The 22,881-nt window shown below is 45.4% G+C and overlaps 1 protein-coding gene across 1 annotated transcript; it reads right to left on the bottom strand.

Annotated features, from left to right (window-relative positions):
• Positions 1-17,853: 17,853 nt before the first annotated feature.
• TRIL (TLR4 interactor with leucine rich repeats) lies at positions 17,854-21,443 on the bottom strand. The gene has a single exon (XM_040433573.1). It carries the CDS (start codon positions 20,894-20,896, stop codon positions 18,254-18,256), a length of 2,643 nt encoding a protein of 880 aa, XP_040289507.1. The 5' UTR covers positions 20,897-21,443; the 3' UTR covers positions 17,854-18,253.
• Positions 21,444-22,881: the final 1,438 nt, after the last annotated feature.

Below are 22,881 nucleotides of genomic sequence, written 5' to 3'. Positions count from 1 at the left end.
TTTTCCCTTCTGTTCGTTTTGTTTTATTTTAACCACATAATAGAACTGTCTGCGGTCAGTTTCAACAAAGCTGCTGTGTGGACTGCAACTTTATTGCGTGCCTTTTAAAGAGAGAGAAAATTCGACCTCAGGAGACAACCATCCCGCTACCTAATCCTTTACAATGAATTTAAGCAAGGATGAGAATTATGGTACTCTTTCCTCTCTATCCTCTCAACGTCTCTTTCTACAGAATCTATGGCTTGCAATATTACTTTTCAGCTAGTAGCTCTAATTCGCAACTGAGGCGTACAGGTTTGAGATACGACTGGCCAGATTGTGTCCAAGTGTGAAGGGTGTCTTAGTTTTCCCTCACTGCAGTAAAGTCTAATAGCTGTGATCAGCAAATATCTTTCTGTTTTACTCCTATGCTCAGCCATGCGGATTTCTGGACCTTCTTCTCATTTTCACTCTTTGTTTCTTTAGTTCCTTAGAAATACTAAGATCTCTCTCTCAGTAGAAAATCTTCAGGTGATTCTCTTCAACTTTAGTCCAGTTCAGTGAAGACTAAAGTACATGGAGTTGCTTCCTCGCTCTTCCACTACTAGCTAGAACTCTCTAAACCGAGCATGGGGACGATTCGGGATCCACACTCAAACTTTCTGTAGGGGCTGTGTCAGAGTTTGTTAATTTGGTCACTTCTATTCATAACCATACTGGGTGTACATGATATTAAATCATAATAAAATAACATTAAATAACATGACAAACAGTAGAGAGCAAAACAATTTGCAAGTACCCCCAGCCCTACTGCAAATGCATATGTCCATGTAACAATAAAAGGTGTTCTCCTACAAAGAACATGTATCACCTATACTGTACACTCCTACCAATCACTAGAACATGTATTACAAGAAGCCCCACATTGGAGTGGATTGGTGGTCACACATGTGCAGTGCTGTTTTGTCAGTCCCATAGAAGAAAAGATGGTTTCAGAATGGCAAATCCACTGTGATCTAGACAGGATCTTAAACCAAAAAGAGGCACATGGGATTCACCATTTTCATACAGTCTAGCCACATAGATAATAAATTAATTATCAGGAAGCATACATGACCGCTGATCCTTTTTTACACCTCCGCACTGTGGTCGTGTAGTGAGGAAGAATGGGGGGTGTCAACACAGATGATTTGGAGCTATGTATTTGGGAAAACAAATCAACAGTTTCTATAATGATAGATGAAGAAATTAATCAGTACAGAATTGTAGACCTTATCTTCTTCCCGCCATAGTGTTTTTTTTTCCATTTTCACATTTTTTGTTATTTTACTCCCTGCCTTCCAAAAGCCATCATTTTTATTATTCCTTTCACATAGCTGTATGATGGCTTGTTTTATAGGACAAATCGGGCCAATAGCACCATTTAATAATCCATAGAAAAATACAATTGTGCCATTGTTTTATGGGTTTTGTTTTCACAGTGTTCACTATTCAACAAAAATGAAAAGCTACCTTTATTCTGTGGGTCAGGACGATTACAGCCAGGGGCCCATCCCATGCTGACAGGCAAGTACAGTAGTGTTTATTCTGGGCCAGCACTGTGTTCAGTGACCGGAGCCGGAGCGGTTCTTCAGTCCAGGGGGTGGCTGATGAGGCAGGTGGCGGGCAGCGTGTGAGCGCAGTGAACGACTGCTGCGCCGGGCGCTCCCTCAAAGTTCTGTGTCTGCTTGAGCCTGCTCCACTGCTCCTGCTGCCATAGATACATTGGCCAATCAGCACAGGATCTTTGCGCTGCTAAAAGCTGATTGGCCAGTGTGCAGTGCAACAGAAGCAGTGCCTGGGAGCCTGGATCATGGACAGGTTAAAACAGGGAGGGGTCAGGACATTGGCGGCGCTCCGCGTGCTACCTGTTCACAAAAGGTGGGCCCTGACTGAGCATAGGAACGGAAGACAAGTGGTCGGGCTACGGGCTGCCTCAATGCCCCATAATAATTAGTTAAGTAAATTATGTATATAAAGTGGCTGAGTGTGCAGAGTAGAGGTAGGGGGCAGGGCCTTCCATGCACTCCGGGACCACCCCCCCCCCCGTGCCACGGGCCCTATTGCAGCTGCATGGTCTGCCTATATTGGCAGTACGCCACTGGTCATAGGATCTCAATAGCGGGGGAAAACGCTTCCGTTTTGTCCCCATTCATTGTCAATGGGGACAAAACTGAATTTAACTAAATGGAATGCGTTTTTCTGTCCACGATGTGGTGCGGAGCAAGACAGATCCGTCATGACTCACAATGTAAGTCAATGGGGACCGATCCATTTTCACACAATAGAAAACGGATCCGTCCCCCATTGACTTACAATGGTTTTAGAGACGGACCCGTCTAGGCTATTTTAAAGATAATACAACCGGATTCGTTCATAAACTGATCCATGACGGATCCAGCAAAAACACTGATGTGAAAGTAGCCTAATTTGCAATGTATAATTTTTCTCGGCTTGGAAAAGAATAAGTGACGTGATCAAATTCACATCCAAACTCCTCACTGAAATGGGCAGGATCAAAACCCATGTTGAAATAAAAACCACTGCATGAATGTGTGAAAAGAAATCTGAGCGGGTAAAGAGTAGGGTGAGGGGATTGTGCCCATTTAATATAGCGTAAAAGATGATCACTGCTGGTGCTACTAGGAATGGCTATTCTGGTGGGATCAGGACAGGACATGTTGTATGATTTACAGAACGGCCACACAGATCTGCAAAATAAATACAGAGGTGCGAGTGGCCCCATAGTCAGTGTGCTGTCTGCAATAAATGCAGATAGCAGATGGGTGAAAGCATGGTCCTGTGCATGAGGGGGGGGGGGGGGAGTGACCTCTATAATGATATAGCCTACAGGGATGGGAGTTGTTACCAGGCATCAGAGGGCAGGTGCACCAATAAGAATCAGGGGCCCCAGCAGTCACCCCATTTATACACTGCTCAAAAAAATAAAGGGAACACAAAAATAACACATCCTAGATCTGAATTAATTAAATATTCTTCTGAAATACTTTGTTCTTTACATAGTTGAATGTGCTGACAACAAAATCACACAAAAATAAAAAAATGGAAATCAAATTTTTCAACCCATGGAGGTCTGGATTTGGAGTCACACTCAAAATTAAAGTGGAAAAACACACTACAGGCTGATCGAACTTTGATGTAATGTCCTTAAAACAAGTCAAAATGAGGCTCAGTAGTGTGTGTGGCCTCCACGTGCCTGTATGACCTCCCTACAACGCCTGTGCATGCTCCTGATGAAGTGGCTGACGGTCTCCTGAGGGATCTCCTCCCAGACCTGGACTAAAGCATCTGCCAACTCCTGGACAGTCTGTGGTGCAACGTAACGTTGGTGGATAGAGCGAGACATGATGTCCCAGATGTGCTCAATTGGATTCAGGTCTGGGGAACGGGCGGGCCAGTCCATAGCATCAATGCCTTCGTCTTGCAGGAACTGCTGACACACTTCAGCCACATGAGGTCTAGCATTGTCTTGCATTAGGAGGAACCCAGGGCCAACCGCACCAGCATATGGTCTCACAAGGGGTCTGAGGATCTCATCTCGGTACCTAATGGCAGTCAGGCTACTTCTGGCGAGCACATGGAGGGCTGTGCGGCCCTCCAAAAAAATGCCACCCCACACCATTACTGACCCAATGCCAAACCGGTCATGCTGGAGGATGTTGCAGGCAGCAGAACGTTCTCCACGGCGTCTCCAGACTCACGTCTGTCACATGTGCTCAGTGTGAACCTGCTTTCATCTGTGAAGAGCACAGGGCGCCAGTGGCAAATTTGCCAATCTTGGTGTTCTCTGGGAAATGCCAAACGTCCTGCACGGTGTTGGGCTGTAAGCACAACCCCCACCTGTGGACGTCGGGCCCTCATATCACCCTCATGGAGTCTGTTTCTGACCGTTTGAGCAGACACATGCACATTTGTGGCCTGCTGGAGGTCAATTTGCAGGGCTCTGGCAGTGCTCCTCCTGTTCCTCCTTGCACAAAGACGGAGGTAGCGGTCCTGCTGCTGGGTTGTTGCCCTCCTACGGCCTACTCCACGTCTCCTGATGTACTGGCCTGTCTCCTGGTAGCGCCTCCATGCTCTGGACACTACGCTGACAGACACAGCAAACCTTCTTGCCACAGCTCGCATTGATGTGCCATCCTGAATAAGCTGCACTACCTGAGCCACTTGTGTGGGTTGTAGACTCCGTCTCATGCTACCACTAGAGTGAAAGCACCGCCAGCATTCAAAAGTGACAAAAACATCAGCCAGGAAGCATAGGAACTGAGAAGTGGTCTGTGGTCACCACCTGCAGAACCACTCCTTTATTGGGGGTGTCTTGCTAATTGCCTATAAATTCCACCTTTTGTCTATCCCATTTGCACAACAGCATGTGAAATTGATTGTCACTCAGTGTTGCTTCCTAAGTGGACAGTTTGATTTCACAGAAGTGTGATTGACTTGGAGTTACATTGTGTTGTTTAAGTGTTCCCTTTATTTTTTTGAGCAGTGTATATTGGTTTACCATAAATGTCTGGGAGGGTGAAGCCTTCTAATGTCATGGGCTTACATAAAGTCATAAGGGAACAGAATATCACTGGTGACAACTTACAAACTCAGCTCTGCTACATATGTATGTCTATTCAGAACATTGTGCGATATCAAATGACCTGTAAGCAGTGGTGTACATAGAGAAGTAAGGACCCCATAGCAAGGATCAAACCAGGCCCCCCACACAGGACAGAAGGGTTTCTGCCTAAACCTTTTTCAATGACCCGTGGGCCATTTTTTCCACTGCCTCATTTACTAAAAGTTGTTCCTTTAGAGCAGGGGTACTCAACTGGCGGACCGCGGTCCAAATACGGACCGCGGCCGCCAGTTGTCCGGACCCCGGCCATCCTTCAGAGCGCTGCTCCAATCGATTCAGTTCAGAGTGATCCGATCCGTTTGAACCGGCTCAGCTCAGTCACAGCACACAGCAATGCTGACAGAGACGCTCAGCTCACCTCACGCTGGCAGCAGGAGCCTGAGGGAGGGACTCGGGAGGAGCGTAATATGATCTTAGAGTGGAAGCTGCTTCTGCTAGCCCACCCCTCCCCGCCCACCAACCAATCACCGACCAGAGCTGAGGGGGCGAGGCCAGCACAGCACACTAGCAGCTCTGACTCCAGTCCTCGGAGTAGTGCAGGGTCAGGGAGTCTAAATGAATGGAATGAGTCACAAGAACCTAAAGATCCGACTCCGTTAGTGACTCATTCCATTCATTGAGTTAGAAGAGCCGTGAGTCAGACTGTAGAACAGGTTACACTGAGGCTGTCGGCTCTTGTTGCAGCAGTGATAAGATTAAGGGACAGGAGCAGAGAGATAAGAGAAGGGACAGATGACACAGTTCAGCACATAGTTTTCCCTGTGCATTCACATTTCACATCACTTGGTTCGTTGTACTACTGTCAGTGTCAGACTGTTGTCACTGTGGGGAACAATGCACAACAGACAACAATTCACATTGCACACCACAGTGACAGCTTCCTCCTGTCCGCCTGTCCAACGTCAGCCTCAGCTTCCCTTTACTATAAAAAAATCACTCTTCCTGACTCACTCAATACTAATCAGAGACGAGTTCAACTTCAGAGAGCTGAAGAGCCGACTCACTGCAGTGTCACTGACTGAGTCAGCAGCTGCGCATGCGCACCGGCACCTAGAGTCTTCAGTTCACTTGCGAGTCAGCTCAGCAGTCTGACTCGCCAAGTGAACCGAAGATCCGATTCTGATCCGAATGAGCTGATTCAAATGAACCGATTCACCTAAAAGATCCGAACTTCCCATCACTATCTCCTGCACACTGTGCCGTGCAGGAGGAGGAGCTTACCGACGCACTTCCTCCTGTCCCAGAGCGCAGTGAGACAGGCCGGCTCCCTCCACATATAGCGCTCCTCCTCCTGCACACTCTGGTACGTGCAGGAGGCGGAGCTTACCGGCAAACTTCCTCCTTCCCAGGGGCGCAGTGAGAGACGGCTCCCTCCACATGCAGGCACCAGAGCTTTCTCCCTCAGTGCGCTCACAGGTCCCTCCTCCCCTGCAGCAGCAGCAGCAGGTAAGGGAGCTTCAAGCTCCAAAGGACACTTACCTGCTGCTGGAGAGGGGAGGGACATCACCACTGCCACCAATGAAATAAATGTCACATTTGGGAAGGAAGGGGGGCGTGGAGAGGGCTACAGAGAGGCGGGAACACGTCACTGACTCCAGTGTCATGTTCCCATCTCCCCTGGGCCATCTTCTTTAGGTAACCTGATTAAATAAAGTGATTAAGCCCCATCAAACCATGATAGTTTTGTTCCGCATCCAATTCCCATTATTGGGGCATTGGATGCGGACCCCTTAGTTTCAATGGAGCGGAAAAAGATGCAGACAGCACACAGTGTGCTGTCTGCATCTCTTGTCGCCCCATTGTAATTAAGGGGTCCGCATCCAATCCCCCAATAATGGGAATTGGATGCGGAACAAAACTATCATATGTCTGTTCTGTGGCTTGGGTTGCCACCCGGCCAGTAGTTCACCAGCAAGGCTGGTATTTTAGTTCCCTTGCCGGTGCCAGAATTTTCCTGTAAGGACTGTTCAGGTACTTTCACACTTGCGGCAGGACGGATCCGACAGGCTGTTCACCCTGTCAGATCCGTCCTGCCGCTATTTCGCCGGACTGCCATTCCCCATTGACTATAGCGGGAGTGGAGCTACGGTGCAGCATGGCAGTGCACGGTGTGAGGCCGCCAGACGAAAAAGTCGGACATGTAGTACTTTTAGCCGTAGCTCTGCCCCCATCCCCATTATAGTCGATGGGCACAGAGCAGCGGCACGGCGAAGCAGTGGCAAAATGGATCTGACAGGGTGAGCAGCCTGTCGGATCCGTCCTTCTGCAAGTGTGAAAGTATCTTACTAATGAGCGCTTCCATCATGGAACGCCCATTAGTACAGCCGTTACCTCCACCGCAACTTGTGCTAGTAAAAAAATTTATAAAATTACGGTACCTCCACCTCCATTTGCTCACGCTGTAGAGAACACTCCCTGCTGACTAGAAGCTCAGGACAGGACCTACAAGACGTCATCACGTTGGAGCACCGGTCCTGAGCTTGCAGTCAGCAGCGAATGTTCACCGCAGCCAGGTGAATGCAAATTATTATTTTATTTTTTTGCAAAAGCAGAGAAGGGGGGCACTAATGGGGGCATTACTCTTACTGGGGGCACTAATGGGGACATTATTCTTACTGGGGGCATTATTCTTACTGGGGCACTAATGTGGCCATTACTAATTCTGGGACTTACCCGGGGCGCTCCACTATAACGTCAGAGCGCCCCACGCGCATGGATCACATGATCGCATGGCATCTTTACTGTTGGCATTCAGCTCGGACCTTCACCTGACTGCAGACCCAGGTATGTGGACCTTTAATAAAACTAGTTGAGTACCCCTGCTTTAGAGGGTAGAGTCCTGACCAAGTTTTCGACTCCAGTAGAAGATGAGATAATCCCAACTAAGACTGGGCCCCCACTTGCCCTGGGCCCCATAGCAGTTGCATAGTCTTCCACTATCGCAGTTACGCCCTTGATTACTGCGATACAAAATTTATATAATATTTTCTTTTCCTTTTTTTTTTTCTTTACAGAACAATATTCTAACACTCATAACTTTTTTATGTTTCTGTCTACGAAGCTGTGCAAAGGCTCTTCTTTGTGGGGCGAGTGATTAACTCATTTTGATTTACATGGCACTCACTGAACAGGATACAAACTTCTACATTGTAATAGTTCAGGCATTTTGGAATGCAGCAATACCAGTGATGTTATTTTTATTAGCAAAGGGGATGTCCCGTATGTACTGCCCTAGCACATGACGCCCTGCAAGGGGTTAATTTAGTCCACTCAATCTTGCGCTCCTTTCACTCAGGCTGCAAATTGAGCATAAATCATACCCCAAAACTGTCCATTCACCCACAGATACACGCTATCTTGCAGCAATCAGACGCATGACACACTTTACAAGGCAATAGAGCCGTAGAGATTACAGGGACGAACGTTAAAGCAAACACTAAGGCCTCTTTCACACTTGCGTTGTTGGGATCCGGCATGCACTTCCATTGCCGGAGGTGCCCGCCGGATCCGGAAAAACGCAAGTGTACTGAAAGCATTTGAAGACGGAACCGTCTTCCAAATGCTTTCAGTGTTACTATGGCACCCAGGACGCTATTAAAGTCCTGGTTGCCATAGTAGGAGCGGGGGAGCGGTATACTTACAGTCCGTGCGGCTCCCGGGGCACTCCAGAATGACGTCAGAGCGCCCCATGCGCTTGGGGCGCCCTGACGTCACTCTGGAGCGCCCGGGGAGCTGCGCGGACGGTAAGTATACTGCTCCCCCGCTCCCCGCTACACTTTACCATGGCAAACAGGACTTTAGCGTCCCGGCAGCCATGGTAACCACTCTGAAAAAGCTAAATGTCGGCTCCGGCAATGCGCCGAAACGACGTTTAGCTTAAGGCCGGATCAATGCCTTCCAATGGGCATTAATTCCGGATCCGGCCTTGCGGCAAGTGTTCCGGATTTTTGGCCGGAGCAAAGGTATTTTCTCCGGCCAACAAACGTTCCGTTCCGGAACTGAAGACATCCTGATGCATCCTGAACGGATTTCTCTCCATTCAGAATGCATTAGGATAATCCTGATCAGGATTCTTCCGGCATAGAGCCCCGACGACGGAACTCTATGCCGGAAGACAAGAACGCAGGTGTGAAAGAGCCCTTATACCAAAAGGGTTCAGTGCTTAAAAAAGAAAAATACAAAAAGAGACAAAATAAGACAGGAGAAAAAGATAGAAAAACCTAATTTACAAGCTCTAGTCCTTCTGAATCCTTGGGGGTAGGAGGAAATATGGAAACCTACACAGATCTTGGCTGAACCCCACATGTGTAACACTGTTCATATGGTCAGTCTTATATTTTAGAATTTTGTCCCTTGGCTCAGGTTTCAGAGCCGCCCCTTCTGAATCAGTATTCAGATCCCTTGTTGGTACATACACTGAACAAACTTTCGGTTTTTCTCCCATTTTGCATGAGCTGAACTCAAAGATCTGAAACATTTTCTACATACACAAAAGACCCATTACTCTCAAATATTGTTCACAAATCTGTCTAAATCTGTGTTAGTGACACTTCTCCTTTGCCGAGATAATCCATCCCACCTCACAGGTGTGGCCTATCAAGGTGCTGATTAGACAGCATGAATATTGCACAGGTGCATTATTTTCTGTGATTGTATAAATGTAGCCATGTACATCCGCAACATTCAATATCATATCGTGCAGGATGTTTTATATATTTTTTTCCGTGATTTGCGTTTTTCACGCACCTGAAGAATAACGCACCCTATCCAGATACAATCCGGACAGAAAAAATGCAAACACTGAACACAGTGGCAGACAAAATGAATTCAACTAGCATGCAAAACCATCAGTTTTTTCGTGAACAGATCCTGACATATACCCTATCTTTTGGAGGAGGACTTACACCTATCCCCGACTAAGGAATACGAGTATTCCGAAATGCTTCTGAAGGTTTTTGGTCTTCAGAGGCATCCGTAGAAGTCTCTTCACAGTAACTACCTGCCAGCTTCCCCTTGCGCGCGTCAGCTACCGTGTGGAGCTGTGCACGACTTCAAATGCAAGCAGAAGAGGGACACTACGATCTTACAGTGCTGCAAGTAGGACCGAGTTTTCCACTCAACTATATCGTCAATGACAAGTACATTCTTTTGATTAAACAACCAGTGAACATTTTTTAAGAGTAAAGTGCCAGACCAGCACGGGATCATTCAGTATTCCTTGGTATACATGTGCATGTTGTTTGACGGGGTATGGGCAGTTACCCCTCATATAAATTACCCAGCAGCGGTATTCTTTTTGAAAAAGTGGCACAAGAGACTAAAGCGGTAGGGCAGGTAGACACTTATTTATATCCTGACATAATCTGTATTGCTCGTGTGAAAGAGGCCTTAACATGTAGGTTCAGGTTCACATGCGTGTTTGTATGGATGTGCATGGTCCTGCAGTCATGGCCCCCAGCATCCCAGATAGATAAGTGCGAAATTACAGAGCAACATACGTTTTAAATAATACTTATTTGTCACCTGTACACACATTCGAAAAAAAATATATAAAAAAAAAATCAGTAACACACATTTTTTTATTAACAAAAAGGTATTTAATTCCATGAAATACAAACTAATTATAATTAACTAATCGTCAAGCACCATCGTATTCAATACTACAACCGTCATGTAAGAAATACAAGTAGAAATAACATCTCAGCATCTCCCATTGGAAGAATATCCAGTGATATGATGACATCAAATTACATACATTTCTAGTGGTTTCTCTATGGTATTATTCTTTAAGATCAATAAGCGATTTCTCCCACTAAGGCACAGCCATTATTATGTACAAATGTGGAAGACAAACACCATGAACTATAGCATAGAAAGTAAAAGCACCAATCTGCAGTAAACATACAAACTATATTGCCGAATTCATAGATCTTTAGTGAAACCATTGCTTAGCGAATTCAGACATTACAACTTTCCCCAATTGACTGTGCTTAGGTTTGAGAGCATTTTAGATGCAGTACTATATAATGTACACCAGAAGAACGGGATATATTATGGCGCAATATATAGTATAGCATACGCTATAATAAAAATAAAAAAAAGCTAAAATGTACATTGTATTTTTTTAACATCATCCTCTATGGAGGACAGCATGAATACCTTATGTAAAAAGTAGATCAAGTACCCAATTCCACCTCTGGTAGCATGACGGAAGCTAAACTTGATGAGGCTTAAAGGGGTTTTCCAGTATTTGATATGAATGGACTATATGGTGTCATATCCCAGCCAATCAGCTGTTCGGGAGTAGCTATGGTGCAGGATGTAAGCATCGGAACTGCACATCTCCATCCATTGTGTAGTGGACAAAGTATAGGCCATTCATATCAAAATACTGGAAAACAAAAAAATAAGCATGTCGATGACACATATTGGGACAACACCTCTGGCCATTGAAATCCAACATGGCCTATCTAATGCCCTCTTCATCACACCCCAGCCGCAGGTGATGCCAACAGGTGTTTGGCAACGTAGGAGACTTTACTCATGTTTATTTAATGTGTGTAAGCAGGACCACATCTGCCATGAGGCGAGATGAGCATCCTGCCTGAGAAGGTGGGCAGCCTGCTTCTGAGTGTGGGGGGCCAATTTACAGCGGTTTCCTAAAGTATTTCACTAGATTTTGCCTTCATAGAAACATGGAAACCAACATATTACGATATACAGAATACTCTAACAAACAATGCCACACAAATATCCACTGGAAACTGCAATCATATGTTCTAACAATCTAGAGTGACCCTTCCTAATATAAGTGACTCATACATACATAAAACAATAACCGTCTACAAAAAACACAGCTAAATTCATAATATTAGACAGGAATAAGGTCCACAAATGGGAATCTGTCACTATGGAAATTCACAGTCTGGTATGTGTTTTCCTTACTTTCAATAAGGACGTCTGCTCCCATATAATAACCATATTATGGTGCATGTGATGCGATTCATTTATAGTAATGTACTGTCATATTATTTGACAAACAGACTCTCCAGATTTCCACTGGAGATCTATTAAAGACGATCTTTCACAGCTCCATTTAGTTACGTAAACTTAATAAATATCCCAGAAGCGCTATATCTTCCTCCTCACTACAAAGCAGCAGTATCGCGGCAGAACCGCAACACAACTGCCGCACTGTAATACAAAGAAAATGATAAAATCAATGATACTGCGCTCTAACTAGTATAAATCGCAAGACCTAGTATCCCCACCTCCTAGTACAAAAGCACTCCACAAACTCCGTAAACTGTGCGTTACCTGGTGGATGGGCTTCATACAACACGGGGTGCGGTGGGTATTCCTGGATCCTGCAGACACAGATCGGGTGCTAATCGAACACAGAGTCGCGCCCCGGCCGGTGGCGCGGCTCTTGAAACCCTACAGTGGTTCGCGCTCGCACGGATCGAGAGTGACGTCACTACTATGACTACGGAGAGTCACAGGTACCACAAGACCTCTCTACGCGTTTCGGATAGATTCGCTATCGTTACCTGTGACTCTCCGTAGTCATAGTAGTGACGTCACTCTCGCTCCGTGCGAGCGCGAACCACTGTAGGGTTTCAAGAGAGGGTTTCTGAGAGCTGTCAGGTCCTCTTTAAGTAAGATGATCACAAGTAGGTTCACTGCTGCACAGATGGATCTGGAATGTCGCACGTATGAAATATGGCTGCAGATGGGTGCAAACAAAGGAGTCATACACTCTTCAGTGGGGAGAACATGGCTTCTAACATTAAAATATGACACAATTCAAAATACAGGCAGATCAACCTTGCCATGTACATTGCTCCACAGATTGACTCTGTACTGATCTATTCAACAGACCCATGTAAATATGGCCTTAAAGGGGTTATCCCATCTTAGACAATGGGGGCATATCGCTAGGATATGCCCCCATTGTCTGATAGGTGCGGGTCCCACCTCTGGGACCCGCACCTACAAGGAGAACGGAGCCGGGGACAGTTGTGGCTGGAGGACCCCGGGGTCCGTCCACCACCAGGCACAGCTCCCCGCCTCTCCCTATTGAAGTGAATGGGAGCACACCGCGCATGTGCGGCCACCACTCCAATTCATTTCTATGGGGCCGACCGAAATAGCCGAGCCAGCACTCGGCTATTTTCGGCAAATCCATAGAAATGAATAAAGGGCGCATGCGCAGTGCGTCCTCCTTAACGTTCTCCGCTCCATTCTCCTTGTAGGTGCGGGTTCCAGAGTTGGGACCCGCACCTATCAGACAATGGGGGCATATCCTAGCGATATGCCTCTACTGTCTAAGATGGGATAACCCCTTTAAGCTGAGATTACATTTTACTTGCTGTTCTGAAACTACAACTCCCAGAATCCTCCTTAGAAGAACAAGCGTGCTTGCTGGCAATTGTAATTTCACAGCAGCTGGAGGGCTGAAGGTTGTTGATCCCTACGCTAGGGCATCCCACTCATAACTAGAGGGCGCAATTGAGCCTTCTAAAATGGCTTTGAATCAGAGGGCTGGAAAGTAGCTTGCACATGTGCAGTCCGGCATAGATATTTCCCATATCCTGCCAATTCAGCACAGCCCTGCAGCCTTGGACCTGGAACGGCTATTTCCATATTCCATTTGCTAAAATAGTGAGTGATTGCACTTGCACAACTATATACACCAGGAACAGGGGCACAGTATGGGCTTGGGGGGGGAGGGTCTTGTCAATCTGACCCCACCAATCAGACATTTATGGCATATCCTTTCAATCTACCGTAAACTAAGATGGAAAAGAGTAGACCCTTAAAATTAGTGGCCTAAGAGACCCATACTTCAGCCACAGCAGACAGGGCTTGATGCTTGGCTGCATTGCATACAGTAAATAGATGTGGATTGTAGGAGATATCTGAGAATTTAAACCGCACACAATAAACTGGTGTACCCTGTGTATCCCTCAGGGGTGTATATAATAGAGGCAGTCAGGGTGGCTGCTCTAGATCCCATGAAGGAAAGGAGCCCAAATCAGGTTGTCCTATCTCCATCAGGGGTTGAGTGACCCCCAAACAAAGCCCCCTTCCACAATGACCCCTTGAGACCAGTAGGAGGATCAAAAAGCACCATAACTTTCCAATTACTGGGCATATGTACCACCACCTGGAGTTGGCACCAATTTTCAGGTTTTTTTTGTACTGGGGCCCACTCTCCACCGTATATGCCTGTATGCAATAGAGCCCACAACACATTACCTGTTTACAGGAACCAAGGCACTTTGTTAAGATATGAGAAAGTCTAATTGGTCAATGATGTAAGCTGCAATTAATATGAATAAATTAAAGTAACATTAACGTAACCGGTACCATTTATGTATAGTGAACAACAGCAACCAAGTTATAAATGGCTTCCATTTAGTGCAAGTCAAACATCTACATCAGGGATCAGCAACCTCCAGCACTCCATCTGTACTGAAACTACAACTCCCAGAATGCTCCATTATTTCTATGGGAGTGACAAGGGCAGCAGCTGGTGTGCCAAAGGTGGCTGACCCCTGATCTAAAGAAGTAGTGGAAGCAAATGGTTGGTATGAATAATGTGTGGCCCTAGAATACATTCTGCAATGAACCATTACACAATGCACACGTCACACAGCACAAGGCACTACGTAAACTTTCCATGTATTGCACATGTATTCAGCTCTGTGCACGGCAGATGCGACTAAAAGCAGAATTCAGAGCAATGCAATACAACTGGCAGTGAAACTGTTACCATGATTGCATTGTAGAAGAATCTGGTGATGTATGCATTGGCTGGATCCTTGAAGGAACCAGAGCGCTGAGAAGCATGTAAACACTTGAGGGTGTTAACCCCCAGATTGATTAAATGAATAGGCACGCCTGGATGAAATATAATACTGGAAACAGCAATAATATTTTTCCACATATCAAAAGAGATATAAGTACAACGCTAAAACACTGTAATGGTCTAACCTAGGGATCTCCAGTGGGTGCAAAACCAACTCCCATCTTGCCCTGACAGCCGCAGACTGTCGGGGCATGATGAGAGTTGTAGTTTTGCAACTGCTGGAGAACCACAGGAAAACCAACTATAGCCACCGATCACATTAATGAATGATGTAATCTGAGCAAGATTGGAAAAAGTTAGCATAGACATAAAGGGGTTGTACCAGATTAGCAAAATATGAGCGTTTTCTTCAAATACCATGGGTTGTGTGGCCAATCAATTCAGTAGGTTTGAGTTGCAATGCTAGTCTCAAAACATGGTGGTAGAAAACAGCTGTTTCTGACCTGTACAACCCTTTGAATTGCTATGGGCAAGAATCCAAACATACTCTTTCCCAAGTAACGTTTCAATTGATTCTGGATAAGATCTGAAAACCACATATCTCTCACAGACACTTGTGCAGCTGGTCCCTAAAGCTGGTCAGACACCTTCAATAGCTGTCGGCTGACTGCTAGTCCTCCTGACTTCTCCACTGATGGTGTTCTCTAAGGGAAGAGGGGAGTAAGCTGCTGCCGGATACCTTTGTGGTATACCTCCCATGAGAATAAAGTTGGGCATCTGGAAATTCAAGCCACTACACCACCATACACATAAGATAGCAGTCCAGTGCCACCAAAATCAAGAGGTTCAGCTGACTTTGCTCCTATGTGTTTAGGCCCCTTTAGATGGATCAGAATCTGTTCTGGGATTCATTATGGGATACAAAATACTGTCCTCAGCCATGAGGATTATTTGGCAGCCATTAGCTGATACATGTGAACCTCCTGCCAAAGGAGTGTGTAATCATAGAAGAAGACCCTGTGGTTGCCATCAGGCCTGTAAATATGAAGGCCAAAGCTCAGGTTGGCTGTATCCCCCTTTTCCAATTGCATTGTAAACCTGCACAAATCTCACTGGCCCCAACTGCATGAAATCTTATTTTTTTTAAAAGGGGGGCAAGGAGGAGGCAAACAAGCTGAGCTGCCCCAATAAGATATGGGTAATGAGAACCAGCGCCAGCTTTAGCATGTACTGTTATCTTTATGGCTCATATTGCTCCTATTTTCATTTTTGTTAATTCAGTTTTAAGCAGCACAGTGCTTGTTGGTCTGATTTTAACACTCATCTTTGCTAAAATTTTAGTGCCTGTAGATAGAGCCCCTTACCTGAGCGCTCCATAGCACCAGCAATGGCTGCCCTTATATTATACACACCCTTGATTACAAATTGTGAGCAGATAACATGCTCAACCTTTGTGATACTCTGTTAATGACTTCAATGAGAGCAGGTACAGACTTTTGGGTGGTAGACGGAAGCATTAGGGTATAAGTTCACCTATACAAGAGGCTGCAAAGATACTGTATATATATTACTATAGCAGAAGGCCTACCGTTGCATAGACAGGCCTGTGCCAGATCTCTCTCCTCACATTCACTTTCTAAATACATGGTCAAAGCCTACAAGTGAGACCGCCAGAATTCCCGCCATAGATAGAGGACCTCACATCCATGATCATCAGAAAAGGTACCAGTTTATTTAGGGAATTAGTAAGGCTCCTTGCTGTGAATATCTCACCCTTGTGTCACATCTTATGCACATGTCATTACCAGATAAACACCCATGTGCAACAGGTACTAAATGTTTCCACCAAGTCACCATAAGTCCCCATCACACAATATTTAGGCTGGGTCTACACAGCGATCTTGGCCAATGCCACTCCCTGCGTGACCACAGATTACTGTGTAGCAGTGCAGCCATTGAACTGAATGGGGCTGTAAGTAGCCGTACCAAAACCCCAGAATCTCAAAAATTCCAACAATGTAATTCTGGAATCGGGGATATGACCATTTGCAAATCACGCTTAGCCCCCATTCACTTCATCGGCTGCACTGCTACACAGTGATCTATGGTAGTGCAACAGGTGTCGATGCCAAGACCGCCGTGTAGCCCCACCCTAGAGTAACATATGGAAATAAGAGTTTACAGTAACATTTGACACTGAATTAAAAATAAAGTACAGTGAAATCTCCCCAACATGTCACCTCTTTGAGAATTCCACCCTTTATCCAGATTGAATTTTCAGTTCCACCATATATTATGCATACTGGCCATCTTCTTGGAGAAGACCATTCCTCTAGATGAATACTTTTCAATGCAATTTTGTTCAAAGTGGTTTCACTGTACATCAAAGATTTGGAATGACAAATTGTACCATGAAAGTGTACTTCCAGTCACTCATTTGACAACTAACACCTGTTAGCAGAATGCCTGACATTTCCTGGTGTGGGAGATGACTGCCACTAGCTGATACTATGTAGAAACCATACTGTAACAGGGACTACACAAAGAAAGCTACAATTCAGAGAAGACATACAAACACCATGTGAAGCCACTTAGTACCAGAGATTCTTCTAACATTGTAATTAGAGTTGAGCGAAGCAAGCTTTGGAATAATACCATAAGGAGATCCGTCTCCGTACAGTATTAGGCTACTTTCACACTAGCGTTCGGAGCGGATCCGTCTGATGTTTCATCAGACGGATCCGCTCTGATAATGCAGACGTTTTCATCCGTTCAGAACGGATCCGTCTGCATTATTACTTAGAAAATTTTCTAAGTCTGAAAGTAGCCTGAGCGGATCCGTTCAGACTTTACATTGAAAGTCAATGGGGAACGGATCCGCTTGAAGATTGAGCCATATAGTGTCATCTTCAAGCGGATCCGTCCCCATTGACTTACATTGTAAGTGTGGACGGATCCGCTCGCCTCCGCACGGCCAGGCGGACACCCGAACGCTGCAAGCAGCGTTCAGGTGTCCGCTCACTGAGCGGAGCGGAGGCGGAACGCTGGCAGGCGGATGCATTCTCAGTGGATCCGCCTCCACTGAGAATGCATTGGGGCCAGACGGATGCGTTCGGGGCCGCTCGTGAGCCCCTTCAAACGGTGCGCACGAGCGGACACCCGAACGCTAGTGTGAAAGTAGCCTTAGAATGTGTGGGCTTTAGTTTCAAGTTTTAAAGTGGTTTTCCGCTTTAAAAACCAACTACCGAAGTTATTCAATGAAGTCACACGCGACTTTGTGAATAGTTGACTTCGGCTCTTCGGAGCCCATACATTCTAATACTGTACAGAGACGGATCTCCGTACAGTATTATTCCGAAGTTTTGAACGACGCTTCACTCAACATTAATTGTAATGCTGTTAGAGACAATATCTGTGGCAGCACGTCAACCAATACGAGGACACAAAACAGATTGTGAACTTTATACATATATTTCAACTTATTTAGCGTTATCAAGAAAATCCCATCAATGTGTACCATATTGCGTCATATGATTTGTAATGATGCACCATAAGCCAATGGTGTAACCCAAAGTCACACTTAGGCTGGACATATTGCATTGATCATTCATTGCTTTTGGTGGTTGTGATTGCATCATCATGAACACCCTTTCATTAAGTTGGACACTGCTTCCTCCCAGGTACTGTACACATGACCTATTAGTAGAATATTATTGCTCTCATGTACGTGTTGCAGCCTAGTGCAGAAACCATCTTTGTGACTAAGTCATGGCTGCTCAGTCTGTGAACCTCTGCAGGAGATCATCTCTGTGCAGATTCCCTCCCTCTCTGAAACGGTCACAGCCAGGAAACTCCATAAGGTCTGCTTCTCCTAGAGCACACACTGCAGTGCGAGGTCGATGGGACTGAAAACCTGAGAAATCAGTGGAAACTCCAGTACCCACAGACCTGTAGGGCCGACGTGTTGAGTACATTTGACGTACATGAACGGGGGCTCTTCTACGGCACCATTTCTTACGTGCTTTCCTAGAAATCCAGACAACCAAACCTAGCAAAAGCAGCAAAGCATTGAGGGCTAGTAGCCCCAAGGCTAACATTTGGTAATTAAGTATAGGGCGCTCATCTTCTGAAGGTGAAGTCACAAGCCCTACACAATGTTCCCTAGGGGCCACAGGACAAGCTCGACCATTAATTATACTCTCAACACACACTAAATATGGGGTATCTCCTGTTAGCTCCAGTAAAGTTAAAGATTCTGCATGGCCCCTGGGATAGACAAAGCGCTGAAAACGACCACTCTGTCCAAAACGCTCATACAGCACCCTGAATAAGACATGCCCATGGGTATGAGAGACTGAAGTCTGCCAACGTACACGAGCAGTGTTACTTCCTACAGATTCCACCGAGAGATTCAATAGATGTAGCTTGTTAAATTCACATGGGTCAGAGAGGCCTAAAGGAGCAACTTGGTGCAATGTTTCACTGTGGCCATGATGAGCAGAATCAAATGATGGCTGCAAGGTGTCATGCTGACTTTGATGCAAGGTCTCTGATACTAGAATGGCCTGTCTCAATTTTGGGCCCAAATCATCATTTTGTGACATTCCAGATGGTGATTGCAAGGTACTAGTGACCTGTGATTGCTCAGCTTCAGCAGTAGGCTGTTCTCTTTCATGGGTAGACTCGTAAAATGGTTCAGCTGTGGGGATACTATGAGGCAACTTGTGAGATGTTGGGATTTGAGCCTCAGCTTGCTTGAGATGTAGCTGTGTTAATGGCTCAGTTGCAGTCTGGAATGAATCGAGGTTTTGCCTTTCAGTCCCTGGATGCTGTTGACTGAGGTTCATCAAGTTCTGTTTAATTCCATAAGGATTCCTGGATCCAATTGAAGTCTTTTTATCAGTCTGCGGTGATTTCCGACGTCCAGTACCACTTTGCCTTTTCATGTTAAGAGGTCCCTTTGTGCCCGACACCTTTTGCACTGATGCCAGGGTTTGAAGTAAAGTGAAGCCTCCAGATGAAAGTGTTGACTGAGTAGCTGATAAATGAAGCTTGGAAATAGTTTTTATTGTCTGGTATAATGGTTCTATACTTGTATCATCATTTGTCCTCTGGTTTACCTGGTGCAAATCTAAAACCTGGTGGTGCATGGTGGTAGCCAGTCCTGGAGGTATGGTGCTGAGTGTGCAACCTCCGACTCCCTGTAAATAGGTATCATCAAGGTAGTCTAAATATTTCCCTGCAACTTCCCGAGGTTCCCTGCACTGCACAAACACAGTTAGCATGCGGCTACGAGAATGCAGGGTCCCCAGAATCCAGTGCTTAAGCCCCAATAAGTGGCAGTTACAGTTCCACTGGTTTCCATCCAACTGTAACCGGTAAAGAGTTGGATTTCCAGAAAAAACATCCCCAGGCAGAAAGTCCAACATATTGTGCTGCAAGTCTAAAACCCTTAGCCGGTTTAGTCCATTAAAAGTTCCAGAGTGCACTGTTGACAGGGCATTGCGGCTCAGGTTCAGCACTTCTAAACTTTGCAGTGATGTCAGGAGGCCCCCAGGGAGCTGGGCCAGGGAGTTGCCATCCAGTTGCAGTTCTTGCAGCATCCTAAGCCCCTGAAGTGCCTTGCTATGTAGCATAGAAATCCTGTTTGAACTTAGAATGAGCTTGGAAAGCCTTTGTAATCCATTGAAAACACCTGGTCCCAGTTGTTGTAGATTATTTCCAGCTATGGTTAGTGTGCTTAGAGAGCGCAATGGCAAAAATATAGGCTGTCTCAAAGAATTCAAGGGGTTTCCTGACAAGCTCAATAAACGCAATTTTACAAGTCCTACAAAAGCATTTTTACTGATATTCTTAATTTTGTTGTTTTCCAGATGCAAATAAAGCAAATTTGAAAGACCCAAGAAAGGGGAGCCATGCAGTATCTGGATACTATTACTGTCCAGTCTCAACTTAACAAGTGACACCAAGTTAGCAAGGCTGGAATGACTGACATTGTGAAGCTGGTTGCTATTCACATTGAGGACCTTAAGTTTCTTAAGTGGCAAGAAAGCATTAGTAGTAAGTGTAGAAAGACCGTTGTTGCCAAGGTACAGTTCTTCCAGGTGAGTGAGCTGCTCGAATGCCTTGGGGTGAATGAACTGTATCTGATTGTACTGCAAGTCAAGCCTCTGTAAATTATAATAATTTGAAAAGTCTTCGGCACTTACGTTGTCGATAAAATTCCCTCCCAAGCTGTAGGTTTTTGTTGCAGTTGGGCTCACAAAGTGGCTGGATTTTGGAACAGAAAATAGCCCCCTGTTGGAGCACAGTATATGTTGTGGATGCTGACAGTCACATGGTTCTGGACATTTCTCCACACTCCAACAAACCGTGAAAGTCACCAATATCAACACCACCAAAAATGTAGACTTCTCCATCTCACCTGGGTCTTTGTATAGGTTAACCCAGTGCTGAGCATCCCCTCCCCTTGTTCAGGCTTATAAAATCCCTTCCAGGACTGGACACAATCAGCAGGTTTGTGCAGGAGCTCCGGTTTCTTAACATCTTGTTAACTCCTACATTACTGATTAGCAGATCAAAAATGACTGTAGATAACACGCATAGCCATTGCGAACATCAACACTCACTGTGCAAGGCAGAATTCTTCTTCTGTGCTTCAGAGATCCAACTACTGATGTCCACCCTCTTGTGGGGTGACCAGATGTGGTTGTACAGTAGAGAAGATCTGCCCACATTAGCAGGCACTCATAGGTCCATGGTAACCACAAGTTTTACAGTTGGTCTAGAAGTCATCCCAAGTTTGCACAGCTTGCAGTTAAACTTCAGTGATGGTGCCAGATGTCCATGCCACAACTTAATCTCTTCTCTCCGTTTCAGATTGAAGATACCCAAGGTGCAGCAACTCTTGTGTAGTGTAAATCTGAGAAGTTTTGTGCATTGTAGGAAGAGGAGGAAATACGTGCTTCCCACACTGGCTCCCTGGAGATTGTTAGCAAGGAAAGAGGATCCTAGTGAGGCAGCTCAGAGCTGCTGGTGGGAGGAGGAAAAATCCAGCACATGTTAGATAGAAAGAGAGAGCACTTACTGACTGAAATAAGGAAACAAAGGGGGAGCCTGAGCCAAAGCCAAATGATCTACACAGTCTGAATAGTTTTCTTCCCAAAAAATCTTTATAGCTATTGTACTGCTACATATTGATTTCATTAAAATATTTTCATTCAGATCTGAATACTACCTTAAAAGACACAAAAGAACGTGAACTGGAAAGCTCCTGTCCTTCATTTGATTACTGCCAGTTTAGTCTGGTAGAGTATTAGCTTGGACTTTGCTATGTTCTATTGTATTACTGCAGTTTTGTTAGTCTAATGTGTATGGTAGCACTAAAGTGCCCATTTGCATTAGAAAAAAAGGGCAATTTAAACATATAATACCATGGTCAAACACTTCCATTTCTGGAGACATTTTTCCAGACCCATTGTCCGACTGTAAAAGACAATTCGAACTGACACATAAGGTCTGGTTGGTAATCCCTATGCCATTCACCTTCTATCTAATGAGTATGGGCATCTTTAAGGCCCACTTACATACCACAATTAGCGTTGAGCGAAGCGAGCTTCGGATGCTTCATTTGAAGTCGCTTCGTTCAAAACTTCGGAATAATACTGTACAGAGATTCGTCTCCGTACAGTATTAGAATGTATGGGCTCCGATGAGCAGAAGATAGTTATTCGTGAAGTCGCACGTGACTTCACTGAATAACTTTGGTAGTTTATTTTTAAGGCTACTTTCACACTCGCGTTTTGTGCGGATCCGTCATAGACTGATCCGTTCAGATAATACAACCATCTGCATCAGTTCAGAACGGATCTGTTTGTATTATCTGTAACATAGCCAAGACGGATCCGTCTTGAACACCATTGAAAGTCAATGGAGGACGGATCAATTTTCTATTGTGCCAGATTGTGTCAGTGAAAACGTATCCGTCCCGATTGACTTACATTTTGTGTCAGGGCGGATTCGTTTGGTTCAGTTTCATCAGACGGACACCAAAACGCTGCAAGCAGTGTTTTGGTGTCCGTCTCCAAAGCGGAATGGAGACTGAACTGATGCATTCTGAGCGGATCCTTTTCCATTCAGAATGCAAACTGATCCGTTTTGGACCGCTTGTGAGAGCCCTGAGCGGATCTCACTAACGGAAAGCCAAAACGCCAGTGTGAAAGTGGACTAAAGTGGAAAACCACTTTGAAACTAGTACCTCGGAACCGAAGCAGAGTTTGGTTTCTAGCCAGGATAACTGACTAGTTAATGGGCATCTGTCAGCATCTTTGTGCCTATGAAACTGGCTGACCTGATACATGTGCACTTGGCAGCTGAAGGCGTCTGTGTTGGCATGAAAGGGGTA

This window comes from Bufo bufo, chromosome 5 (assembly GCF_905171765.1).
Source record: "Bufo bufo chromosome 5, aBufBuf1.1, whole genome shotgun sequence".
Taxonomy (NCBI): domain Eukaryota; kingdom Metazoa; phylum Chordata; class Amphibia; order Anura; family Bufonidae; genus Bufo; species Bufo bufo.
This window is presented reverse-complemented; position numbering and strand designations above follow the sequence as displayed.

Coding starts and splice junctions, on each gene's coding strand:
- TRIL (XM_040433573.1), bottom strand. CDS start 20,896: ATGGAGAAGTCTACATTTTTGGTGGTGTTGATATTGGTGACTTTCACG.